The sequence below is a fragment of the Anabrus simplex genome, chromosome 7, assembly GCF_040414725.1.
Source record: "Anabrus simplex isolate iqAnaSimp1 chromosome 7, ASM4041472v1, whole genome shotgun sequence".
Taxonomy (NCBI): Eukaryota; Metazoa; Arthropoda; class Insecta; order Orthoptera; family Tettigoniidae; genus Anabrus; species Anabrus simplex.
In genome coordinates, this window is record NC_090271.1 from 181,375,229 (window position 1) to 181,388,403 (window position 13,175).

Below are 13,175 nucleotides of genomic sequence, written 5' to 3' on the forward strand. Positions count from 1 at the left end.
GGAAAGAGTCAACGAATTCAATTATCTGGGATACAATTTATCTTATCAAGGGGAAATTGATATCTCTGCAAAAATAACCAAATTTACCAGAACAACAGGAATCATAAATCATATCATGAAGCCATCTCTTGTCCAAAAACACACTCGCTTACGTCTTTATAACACTTTAGCCAGACCAACGCTTTGCTACGGCAGTGAGGCATGGACAATAAGAACTCAAGACATTTCCAGAATTACAGCACGTGAAATGACATTCATGCGCAGAACAGCAGGCTATACGAAATGGGATCGTATAAGAAATGAAGATGTGCTTAAGGGACTGAATGTGAAATCAGTAATCAATTACATCTATGATTACCAAGAAAACTGGAAACATCATGTTCAGAGGATGGAATCTGGAAGACTACCAAAGGAGATCCTACGCTATCAACCAAGAGGACAGAGATCTATAGGACGTCCAATAAAGCGATGGAAAGAAAATGCAAGACCGTAACAGGCCACATGGCCCAGTACTTGGAAGGATGATGATGATGATGATGATTATGATTATGACATAACCTCTCCTGCCCAAACGCCAACCTCACCTTCCCGAGATGAAAAAACCTGTTCCCAGCCCTGTTGACCGAGTCACGGCGGTATAACCATTACATCCATTATGGAGGAAATGCTGTGATTTCAGCGTCCATTAGCTGAGAGGTGGCAGCCCCACCAATGGTCTTACTTCCTTCAGGCTAGCAACCCGTCGGAAGGACATTTGATTGCTTTCAAGTCTTGCAAAAAGTAAAATGCAAGACCGTAACGGGTCACATGGCCCAATACTTGGAAGGAAGATGATGATGATGATGAAAAGTCAAGCTCTTGTTAATACTGCCAACAACAGTGCATTGTAAAGGCTTCGGTAGCAAACGGAACTTTTATATACTCATTCTTTGCATTGTTATACCAATTTGAATATCAATATTTTGTGTTGTTTTATATGAAAGAATAATAATAATAATAATAATAATAATAATAATAATAATAATAATAATAATAATAATAATAAAACCTGCAGTTATGCATTTATATGTGTGTATGTCAAGAATGGATATATGCATTTATATAACATAGCAATTTGATTTCAAATGGTATGAATCACCTTTATTTCTTATGGGCATATTATATCTTGAAACAAACAAAACATGCAAATATGCCAAAATCTGCCCTCTAGTTATAACCCATAAACTTGTTATTATAAACGCTATTAGAGCGACTATGCTAAAAAAAAAAAAAAAGCATGCACAACAGTCCCAAAGGGCTATGGCCTACCTAGTGACTGCTGCTCAGCACAAAGTCCTACAGATTATGAGGTGTCGTGTGGTCGGCGTGATGAATCCTCTCAGCTGTTATTCTGGGCTTTCTAGACTGGGACCACTATCTCACCATCAGATAGTTCCTCAATTTATAGTAGTCATGTAGGCTGAATGGACGTCAAACCAGCTCTCAGAGCCAGGCATAAATGCTTGGCTGGGAATCGAATCTGGAGCCTCTGGATAAGAGACAGGCGTGCTACCCCTACACCGCGGGGCCACACTGAAGAATGGAACGGTGAAACAAGAACATGTTTGAGATGTTTCTTTGCCACTCTACAAGATTTGGAATATAGTATTTCTCTTTTAAATTTATTCTTGTCTGTATTATCCCAAACAAAACTCTGTTCAACACTATACAAACCCAAATTAATGACATAAGATATTGTGCTGCCAAGGTCGGTGAATTCTAGAGTTTTTCGAATGACAAATGTGAAGAATTTTATTTGTTTTGGAAGCAGTGCATGGACGAACATTCATCAGCTTTGTCATATATAAATGAAGTTAGAGTTAAAAGGCAGTGAATTGGTGATATGAAAATATACAAACTGCAGACTGCATTGTGAAGTACCGTTAGAGTTAAAAGGCAGTGAATTGGTGATATGAAAATATACAAAGTGCAGACTGCATTGTGAAGTACCACAGGCATTTGATACAATGGTTCGACATATAATATAGTTTTTTCTTCCCCGAACTGAATAAGCTGGATTTCCTTTCCCTTTTGGATTTTGACTTGTTTGAAACATACACAGACTCTTTTCTTGCTGGGCCATTCGAGTCCCGGGTTGTGGTAACTATTTCAACATCCTGGTACTCAAAACCGAGTTTCGGCCATCTACCCATCAACAGAATTCAAGGTCCTGCATACTAGAAATGTATAAATATTTATCATGTTCAGGATTAAATGTGTCATTACCTAAAGTAACCAAACTTGCTTCTTTAATTTTGACTGTTCCCGCTACTAGTGTCTCTGTCAAAACATCTTTCTCAGCAGTGAAGCGGATAAAATCTTATCCTGAAAAGCTGTAGGAAGACTGGGGTTCCATGATTCTGTTATAGACATTTTTGCTACCAAAAATCACCGGATAGAGCTGTGTTATAAGATGTAATATATGTAGATGTACGGAGAGGACTGATTTGCATAAGTTTAAAAATGCATGATTCTTTTTAAGCTTTAATACGTATACATTGTTTTTATCCATGTTTCTACAAACTAGAGTGCTAACACTTTGATAAGGGTCACATGCTATCACTGCCGCCACCTCTCTTACTTTCTCTGTCTTGACGGAAGGAGAGTATGTCATAAACAGCTAAGCATACTGGTGTATAATTTTAGTGTTGAAGGCCCTTAACATTCTGATAATAAACAGAAATATTACGTAAACTCTTGAGTCATCCAATATTGGATGTTCATAATCTTCTAGGGGAATTGTTTTAAGATTGTCAACCCTCAAGAAAGAATCATTTCTTTCTCTTTTTAGTTTTTTGCCTGTGAGTTGACTGTCATACATACACTGGACTGGTTCACTATTAGAAAACCCAAGATGACAAGTATTAAGTGTTTCTACCTTACATAGCTGTAGGAGCAAGTCATTGTCGGTTATTCAGACAGACTTGACAGTAATACCAGAGGAAGTCTGGTGAACACATTCCTTTAAACAATGACATTCATCAGTTATTTTGTTATTAAGTTCAAAGTCCAAAGTACAACCAACATTCTTGACAACTTCACAAACATTTTTATTCAGTAATATTGATAGAGTTCTTCAAGCTGATTTTGAGTTTCCTTCAATTGCTGCTTTTTTTGCTTGAATTGATTTTCAGGAGATCTGCTTTTACACGTATCAGTCTGCTGTTTAATAAGTTTGCTACTCTCATCAAGTTTCACATGTGCCAAGTTCAATGACTTTCCTAACTCCCTTTCAGTTTCTATATTCAATTTCTTTAAACTGTCAAGCTCTTCTTTGATAGCAAGTACAAGAGCAAGTACAAGTTGATATACATTCGCTAAAGTAGGTGCAACAAATAGAGTTGTGTAATTGCCTAACTGTACGCTTTTACGTTGCTTTCTTAAACAGTTTGTTTAATCCTGTGGCTTATTTTTCAGATTTGATATAGCTCTACATGAGATTCTTTGGACTGGACACATTTACTGTGATACCACATGTGATAATCTGTACACTGAAGCTCTGCATTGATATTTTAAAAATATTTTTTGCATTGATATTCTACCTAGAAACAAGGTTAGCGCACTCTGCACAAGCACTCGTGTTGTTCGATATATCGAACTGAGGTTATGGTGTGTTCCATTGATGTTGGTAGTTTGACAGTCCTTGTTTGCATTAACATACAATAGTTCAATGCTTTATGTATCAATGAAAATATACAGTATACATCACTGAACAGCCGCAAATGGTAGAGCAACCAATGCGAAATCGGGAGGTTGTGGGTTCGTATCCCACTGTTGTCCGGTTGGCCATTTTTGTTCTGTCCTTAACATCTCTTCAACACGACTAAATGTACATAACACAACCTAATAGGTTGAAAGTCGATTTTGAATACACAGACTACTCGCATATTAACACGTTTTGTCAGAACACACCTACACACAGCCATAACCAAAGAACATATTGTGTGTTTTATATGTATGATTAATATGGACCTTGTAACAACATTGTCTTCTTTCTCTTTTCAGGGACACTTCATAGAAGGAATTTATCAAGTAATGCCTGATTGGCTACAGGATGTAGCGTTTCATATAACTCAGGACCTTCCTTAAATCTGACCCAATTTCTTCTCCTTTATCTGTTTGTTTGCAAAGTTTCTATATCTCTTGTATAGATTCTTTTGTTTGGGTCCCTGTAAAGTCATAGGAAAAGATGAATAATTTGTGATGAGTAGTAAAATAATTAGATTGAAATAGTATTTAATTTTGTATTAATGGATAAGTGCATATTATATTAAAATGCTATTTATAAAAAGAATCTGAGTATAGAAATATAACAAAAACATCGTAATAGTCATATTAAGAGACATTAACCACTGTTACTTTATCATGGTTTTTCTATATTATTTTGTACATGTGATATGAATTTTTAACATCATGCTGATTTAGACAATACAAGTTTGCACTCTGTTTAGAAACAGTTCCTTTAATTATGTTTGTAGAGTCGAAGGATGTGAGCCTGAAATGTCAGCCTTATCAGTTAAGGAAATTGTGAAATGTCTCAAATAATGGTTCTGGCCGACTGGACAACACAATCTTTAGCGGATGTTTAAAAATAACTAACACTTGGCTGAACAACTAATTTGTGTCATTGTTCATGTCCTGTTTATTGAAAATGTTATCATTGTGTCTTCTTTCTTCTAAAGAACTGCTGGATACTCTTTACATGATAAAGGAAGTAAAAGCATCCTGTTTTGTTAAGGAAGGTGCCAATTAATAAAAAGCTACAGTTCATCGTAATAAGTGTATACTGTACAAAAATACTTCACTTACTGGATGGTAAAAATTCTGAAGTCATTACTTCATTGGAGGGTGAAACTTTTTGTTTCCTAAAACCCAGTCTTTCCTCCCCTCTTGTAAAGCAACACTAGGTTACTTGCTACTCACATATGAAATTATTCACTTCCTTGGTACAGTTTATTTTGATTGTTTATGACGTGAAATATTTGCTGACTAACATTTGATAATCTGTGAAAATATACTTATGTTTCATTTCTTTGAAAATACAGCAGTATAAGATCTGAAAAGTGTAGAAATATGAAATATCATAAATGCACTTCCCATTCTTTGTTTCCTTGATGTAAATTTATTGACAAATGCTGTAGTCATATCACAAGCAAGCAGATGCACTAAATGCATACCAGTGTATGTTTTGACATACCTTAAATCTGGTTGCATAACACAGTTAATCGTTTATAAGCTTGTTTTAAACATTTCATTTGCAGTTTAAAAGAACAAGAACGAAAAGAAACATATCTCAGGGAATAGTTAATATGCTTATATTGATTATATGGTCAGGGATTCTCTGTCCAATAAAAAATACACACTCAAAAACACATATGACAACTATAATTGCATACAGATAGATGTAATACATATCTTATTACTAATTTATTTTCATTTAATATAAGATATTTCTACTGTAAAGTCTCCTGAAAACATATCATAATTCAATTTTTGATTATATAACTAACCTTGAAATCAGTATAATTTTAACTTTCTCCTCATATATCTGAACATAATTTTAGGTGTTCAGTTGATGATGAAGCATTGGCTTAAGAATGAGATTTTTAAAACAATCAAATGGGCATATATTTCATGAGTTGTGATGTCCAGAGGTCACTTCCATGTAGTTTTGCATTGTTATTCACAACTTAAATCTATTCAGTGCCAAAAGAACATCTTCCTTTTGTGCATTGTCATTAATCAGCAGCATGTCTGTTTTATTGATTTTGATATTTCGATGTTTGTGATATTTTTGTATGTTGGATATATTGTAAAAATTATATAATGGAATTAAGATGATCATGGACCACTTAATTATGAGGGTAGTTCCTAAGAACAGTAAGTCATTCGATAGAAATGCTCTTCAACCTAAAGATTGAACTGATCTTCTGAGAAAGCTTTATAAGCTGGAGTGTATGTGTGGTAGGATGACCAGTTCTCTCTCTCTCTCTCTCTCTCTCTCTCATTGTTGGCTTGAAATCTAGGATTGCTTTTCTGAAATTCCTGACAAGCTTTGGATTGAAACTACAAACTCTTTCCCTATTGAATTAATAACGCAACCAATCAGGCAGGTTAATTAAAACATTCAAAAATGTTGAAAAATACTAAAATTTATTAATCTTAATTTCGTACATGTTTACCCCTTGAGTGTCCTTCTTGGCCCGTGGACCTTGTAGTTTTGTCCGTGAGCAAGAAGGGATGAGAAAGCATAGCCATGCACACTACTGGGCTACTGCCATTCTTTTCAATATAACAATTATTTATATATATATATAACTCCTCATCCTGTAATGTTGCTTTCCTGTTCACTTTGATCTGTAAAACTGTTGATCTTTGTTGTTGTATGGAATCTGCACAGACTGAAATTTGAAGTACATACAATTATGTCTTTCTTTCCAAGATGTAAGCTGCATTACATAACATTTGAGACACGTTTGGATGAAGATGAATATTAGCTCCTTGGTTTTGCAGCAGAGACCCCTTCTGATCAATCTTCCTAAGACTGGACCCCGGGAAAATTCTGTCGTAAACAAGCTTTCAAAATTAAGTGTGTCCTTCCTTGCAGTTAGTTTATATAATTTAGCAAAGGCCTTTTCACCAATATCATAGAGGCATAGTATCTGTTGTGTTTAAATTTTCAAAATATTTTATTGTTTACATGTTCATCCGAAATAATTGTTCCTTGAATTCAATTCTAACCCATGCTGAGCTACAAAAACACCACAATTCCTATTTAAGGCAGATAAGTATAGGGCAAACATTTTATTATTCTTGTAATGAGAGTTATATCATTGAATGGATTTGTCCCTTTAACATGTCCTGTCCTTCAGCCATCTCTTTTTCTGATAGTACAGCCGTTCTGTCATCTATTTTTGTTTCATCAAAAAAACTTGATGCCATCTTTCATATCTTTTATCTCTTTGCATCACACCACACAAGTCTTGATTTATCTGAATTGTAATGAAAGGTTTCAGAACTACTTCTATTTTGTTTTATTTTTTTTACATTGGTTATGCTTCTCAGAACTTTTACTTTGCTTGTTCGTGTTCTATCCTTTTTTCTTCAGTATTTATGATTCTGAAAGATAGGCTAGTACAGGGGAATAATAAATCTTTGTAGATTACCATTTCCATATCTGTCTTAACTCCTTTTTTAAGATACCTTTGCCTTTACAAATACACTATAGTCTTCAGTTTCTGTATATCATCTTCCGCTTTTCCATTTATCTGACTTATTAAGTGCTTGTATCTTTCTCCTCTTAACTGTTCACCTTGCTGTCATGTCATATGTGTCCCTTTTTGTTACAGTTTCTTGCTTTCATAATTTTACATCTGACTCAAGTTACAATATTCCATAACTTTCTGCTATACCACTTTGTTCTGCATTTTCCACCTTGTGGAGTGTTGTTAGAATCTTTCTCAGTATGTCTCTCCAGGTCATCTGCAAAAACTTGATTTAACAAAAATGTTTCTGTAAAACATTCCTACTGCTGTTACGTCTGTTCATGTCTAACGCTGTGGTAAGTAGTGAGTAGAAATTGTTCATTCCAAATTATCTTTTAAGTTAAACCAGTTTTCATTGTACTTCATCTCGCATATCCATTGCAGTCAGTGTTTCATACAACACTGCATTAGCTGAATAAATTAGGCACAAGTCATCAACAGTTACAAGACTTGAAAGAAATTAGGTTCTGGAAGAGTCATATGAAAATAGAGCAGTTTTAACGAACAGTGATAGCAGGAGTTGGAGAAACTAAAAAATCCTCTTTTCTTGATTTCCTCTTTATATTATTCTTATTTTACCATTGTATCTGCCTCTGTCAGTATTGTTAAGCATTTGTCTGTCGATCATCCCTCCTATGTATAATAGCTGCTGATTGTAGCTTATACCAATTTCCCATTTTTTTATCATCTCTTTATGCTTTTCATAAGACCAGTTGTATCTTGATTATTACTGCTAATATTGTAGAGTATGTTCTGGTGCCTCCTTTTATGTAACTCTCTTTGTATAACCAGTCCTACAAATGTAGAGGAATTTGTTAAGTTTGTTTTTTAATTTGTTTTGATATTATTGAATAACCTAAATCCATTTGTAGAGCATACATACAGAATGAAGAAGTTAAGGAATTTTCCTTGTTAATAAGAATGAAAAAGCAGCATAAAATGAAACAACTTTCAGGTTGACAAATGATGGTATTGTACTTTATTTCCCATGAGAGATGAGTAGCCTTAATTGTGAGTGGTTCTAATTGATCTTTCTTCCATTACACACTTTTTAGCCTTGAGCTTTTTCCCTGCCTTTTGTACATAATTAATATGTATAAGTAAATTCTTGAAGAATTTTAAAAAATTATTTTACAACCTCATCCAGTCAGATGTCTTTCTGTGTGTGAAGATGAAGAATGTGGAGATTTATGTCTGTTGATTTTTTAATAGCAGAAGACATGTAAGTGACTGATTCGATCTCTGCTATCATTTGTTCATCTTTGTTTCTTCCTTTTAAACAGTAGACTTTTTTCCAAGAAGTTTGGGACAATAGTAAACTTGCTAGTTAGCTATTATTATTTAGAATCAGCAGCATCCACGATTCCTGGTATTCTTTTGCCAGCGAAATGTTCATCTTAGATTAAGTTTATGTATTTATACCAGGCAGAATAATTCCGTTCCATGTGCTTTGTTGACTTCCTGTCCAGAGCCTTTCCAGTGTGTGTATATATGTACATGTAGCATGCATACTTGTAGGGAGACTTGTCCATATTTTTTCTTGATTACAAGAATGTATTTTTTTAGATATGTATATACTTATAAATATATATAGAAATCTATATATGTTTGGTAGACTGGATCAAATGTGTTGCCAAGTGCATGAATAGGATCCACATCAAACTACAGTCATTATGTAAACTATTCATTAATATTGTTAAAGCTGTGGCCAGACGTTCTTCTTGGCTCTGAAGTGCTCTTTCCCTCAAATTATTCATCACCTGGCAGGATACTATGAACAGCAGCATAGAGGTACAAACCTTATGCTCCAAATAGCAGTTCATTCACTTGTTTCTAGCTATTTAAAATAGGAGGTATACGTAATGAAACTAGTAGAGGTTCTTGCATTGAATTATGTTACACATTTGTAACTGCAATTGCATGTAATAAATAGTGTCTATCGCAAAGCAAACTAGAGAGTACAAATCAGGTCTGCCATGTGCGGTGTCGGCTCTCTGGACGATGCTTCCAGCATGGACCATTTTCCAGTATTACTGTACGAGTGATGATGTGCCCCGGGAAGTGCCAATGTGTGTGAATGAGTGGATGTGTGCAAGACAAATATGTACATAACCATCATGTCAAGTGCTTCACATCTGTGCGTGAAAACTTACTAAACTAGCTAATCATTAATGTGAATAGTGGTGATTGTTCTGTAAGTAAATGGAAAATAAGGAATTATGCAATTGCTGTGATAAAAGTGCAAATTTATAAAAACCAAGGTATGACCTATTGCCCGAAAGAATTAACAGCCTAATCTACCATAATGTTTTTTCTTTGTAGTATAAACTGTTGTAAATTGTAATTGAAAACTAACAATGAAACATTTTGTTGTAATATTCCTCCCAATGTTCTTTGCATTGGGGTTGTTGATTGTGACTTCAGCGAGGTGAAGACGATGAGTTTCATTAAGACAAATGCTTTAATATTCAATGTTGAGACCTTATATTGTTGAATTTTAATTGTTTATGTTTTCTCCATTGGAGGAATTTCAGGTATGGTTAGCATATGTCATGATTGTGGATTTTAACATCTGTACAGTTTATTATTTGGGTAAGATAATTTCTGTACACTAGAATACCATGTATTAAAATGAAAACAATATTCTTGAGTACGAGATCTGGTTGTACAGAAAACACAAATACAATAAAAGTAATAAATTATGTGTATCACGGCACTAGTCATTTCCTTTAACATGATTTGCCTGTCTAATTCTTTAATTTTTTCATTATCCTAGAAATATAGTTTTAAGGGCCAAAACAACAGGATTATCAGTCTTGAGCAATTGTGGCATGGATGGTAAGCAAACTTTTAGGCTTCAAGTCCCAATCTGAAATATTTTTTTACTTTTCTGTGTTGATATGAGGCCTGTTTAAAATATAACTGAACTGCAAAAATGAGTCTTTCGGTGGCTTACCTGTAGTCTAGTTAGCTGGGTCTTCTTTGAAGTACGCCCCTCTTCTATTAATAAAATGCTCCCAATGCCTTTTCCACTTACAGTAGTAGTCCTGGTAGCAATTCGGGGATCACACACAGGTCTATCTGCAATTTCAGACTCATCTCTTCAAATGACTGAGATCGTCATCCTTTCAGGATGGATTCCAACTTAAGGTAATGAAAACGAGCTGTCAGGTGAGTAGAGTGGTTGGGGAAGTGCAGTGGTGTTTGTCATGGTGGAGGCTCCAAGAGGTTCTTTTTCCCCACAGATTTTTTATTTTTACAATTCCCTTTACATCGCACTGACACAGATAGGTCTTATGGCGACGATGGTAAGAAAGGGCTAGGAGTGGGAAGGAAGTGACCATGGCCTTAATTAAGGTACAGCCCATTTGCCTGATGTGAAAATAGGAAACCACTGAAAACCGCCATCTCCTGTATGCAGGCTCACAGCTGCGTGCCCCTAACCACACGGCCAACTCGCCCGGTTTTTTTTTCCACAAGTACAGCCTGACATTTTCTCTCAGATATCTCAAGACTTTGAGATAATATTAGTGGTTGACCTTTTGACCCTTACATAGTAACTCATAATGCAAAAAATCATTGGTGTGGTGTCAAAATAAAAGACCATCGACAATACTTTCACGCTCGACCAGACCTGATATGGTTTCTTTGGTCTCTGCGATTTCTGTCCACACACCATTTGAAGCAGAAGCGAATATTGATATGCTGCTCATAATATTCAGACCTTGATAATTACAACACATACTTCTACACACTTGTAAACTAACAGCTGTTGAGCAAAAATGCATGACAAATGGGTAGTTACTTAGGAAGGATACCATTATATAGCACCACTTCCTAGAAACCACTAAGACTTCATATTTGCGTGGTATTTTCAAAGTTCTGTTATTTTTTGAACAGGCCTCACATTCATTAATGACTAGCTGTTGTGCCTATTGTTGACAGGACAATCATTTTGCATATGCATGATTAAATTTTCTTCCATCATTTAGTGAGGATTTTATACAGAAGGGGAAATAACTGAATATTGGCTTAACATATAAGCTGTTGTGAATACGCTGTCTAAACTACTATGGGTATATCAGAATTATATGGGTAACATTTGTAGCTCTTATTAAAATCCTCATTTTGAAAGTATCCTATAGACCAGGGATGGCGAACCTTTTCCTACTAGTGTGCCATTTTAACTCTGGTTTATTATTATCATCTGTTGACTGTGCCACTTGTTTTTTATTTCCATTACGGGATGTCTACAACCTAAACCCCCACCCTCGAGACTTCCTTTCTAAATTCCCGATTATGTTTCATAATATGTTATTTATTTATTCATTTACTGATTCATTCATGTATTTATTTATTATACATATATCTTGTAAATACATTTGATTGCATGTTCCTTGGGGCTGTATCTCAATTATGGCCATGGCAGTTTCCCCACTCCTAAGCCTCTCCTATCTCATCGTCGCCACAAGACCTATCTGTGTTGGTGCACTTAAAACAAATTTAAAAAAGTAATTATTAGATATAAAAATCAAAAGTACTAATATTGCCAATGGACTTCACTTCCTCCATTAGCTTCATTATCTCTCCATGTTGTAGTTTGTATGCTCATAAATTAAACTAATTTCTCCTTCATCACAATTCCATAAGGAAATTAAAAAAAAAACAGCCATCCTTGTTTGTAAGGTCACATTCATGCTTTCATCAAAATATACTGCATACATGTGGGAGTTATCCAAATTAGCTTTCAACTGCTCCGAAACATCTTCACTAATTTTATTATTCTATCCTTGATAGCAGTTCAGCTGGGTGGCATTCCTTTAATTCTGTTAATTATTAGTTGTTTGTTAGGGAAATTTTCAAATAATGTGTCCAACGTCAATAAGAAACTTTCTTTCAACAACTCACCGTCAGAAATCTGTATCCCATGCATGCTGTAATATGCAGTGAGACAGATAGAAACAGGTGATACAAAAGAACTAGTTTGTTTTGTGTAATGTTGGATATTTTGTGAAACAAACTCTCTTCTTTCTTCATTTGAAATGGAACCAACATTTGAATGACCAGTCTCGAAATTGCGCTTTACATTAAATGTGGGGGATACAATTGTTTTCGAACACAGGCATCACATCTTTTTGTCAGTCCGAATTCCCTTGGCCAGAGTTCTTGAAAAAATACGGTCACCACCTTTGTCAAGTTTCTGTTCTTTTCGGCACCGAAAACATGTTTGCGATACAAAACCACCAGAAAACGACACTGTCTCACTTCACTTCCAGACCTATCAGTGTAGCAGTCCAAATGGAACTAGTATTGAGATTTTCGATATTTATTTCTTACACGTGAAACACTATAAGTTATGCATTGTCTGTAGTACAAGACGTATATATAAAATATTATGTTCATGTGGCGTGCCACCGAAATCGTGTTCGCGTGTCACCTAGTGACACGCGTGGCATAGGTTCGCCATCCCTGCTATAGACGATGCTTATAATATCGTAAATTAGCTGGTGACGTGGTTAGCTGGATAACTGAAAGACAGCATGTTGTAAGGCAGTCCTGTTTTAAAGAGTGCAGTGACTATTGAAGCGCCATCTTCAGGGCTGTCAACCGTGTGGTTCGAACCTACTATCTTCCGAATGCACGCTGACAGCTACGTAATCCAAACTGCACAGCCACTTGCTTGGTACAAAGGCATTTTACACATCGGTCATCGCTTAGAGCAATCGTGATAGTACCTATAAAGGCATTGATAGATACACCGTATGTAGTATTCGGAGTAAATGTACACTTCATTAAATTCACATGCAGTTAATTAAATCACATTCCAGCAAATTTTTAGGTTACTTTTATTTTTTGGCACGGGGATATTTT

The 13,175-nt window shown here is 35.3% G+C and overlaps 1 protein-coding gene across 1 annotated transcript in view; it reads left to right on the forward strand.

The window, feature by feature from the left end:
* Positions 1-10,012, forward strand: part of GckIII (Germinal centre kinase III) — a 488,327-nt gene extending 478,315 nt beyond the window's left edge. The window contains exon 10 of the mRNA XM_067151485.2: positions 4,045-10,012. Coding sequence (XP_067007586.1) covers positions 4,045-4,057 — 13 coding nt within the window. The 3' untranslated portion in view covers positions 4,058-10,012. The remainder of the gene's footprint in view (positions 1-4,044) is intronic.
* The last annotated feature ends 3,163 nt before the right edge of the window (positions 10,013-13,175 follow it).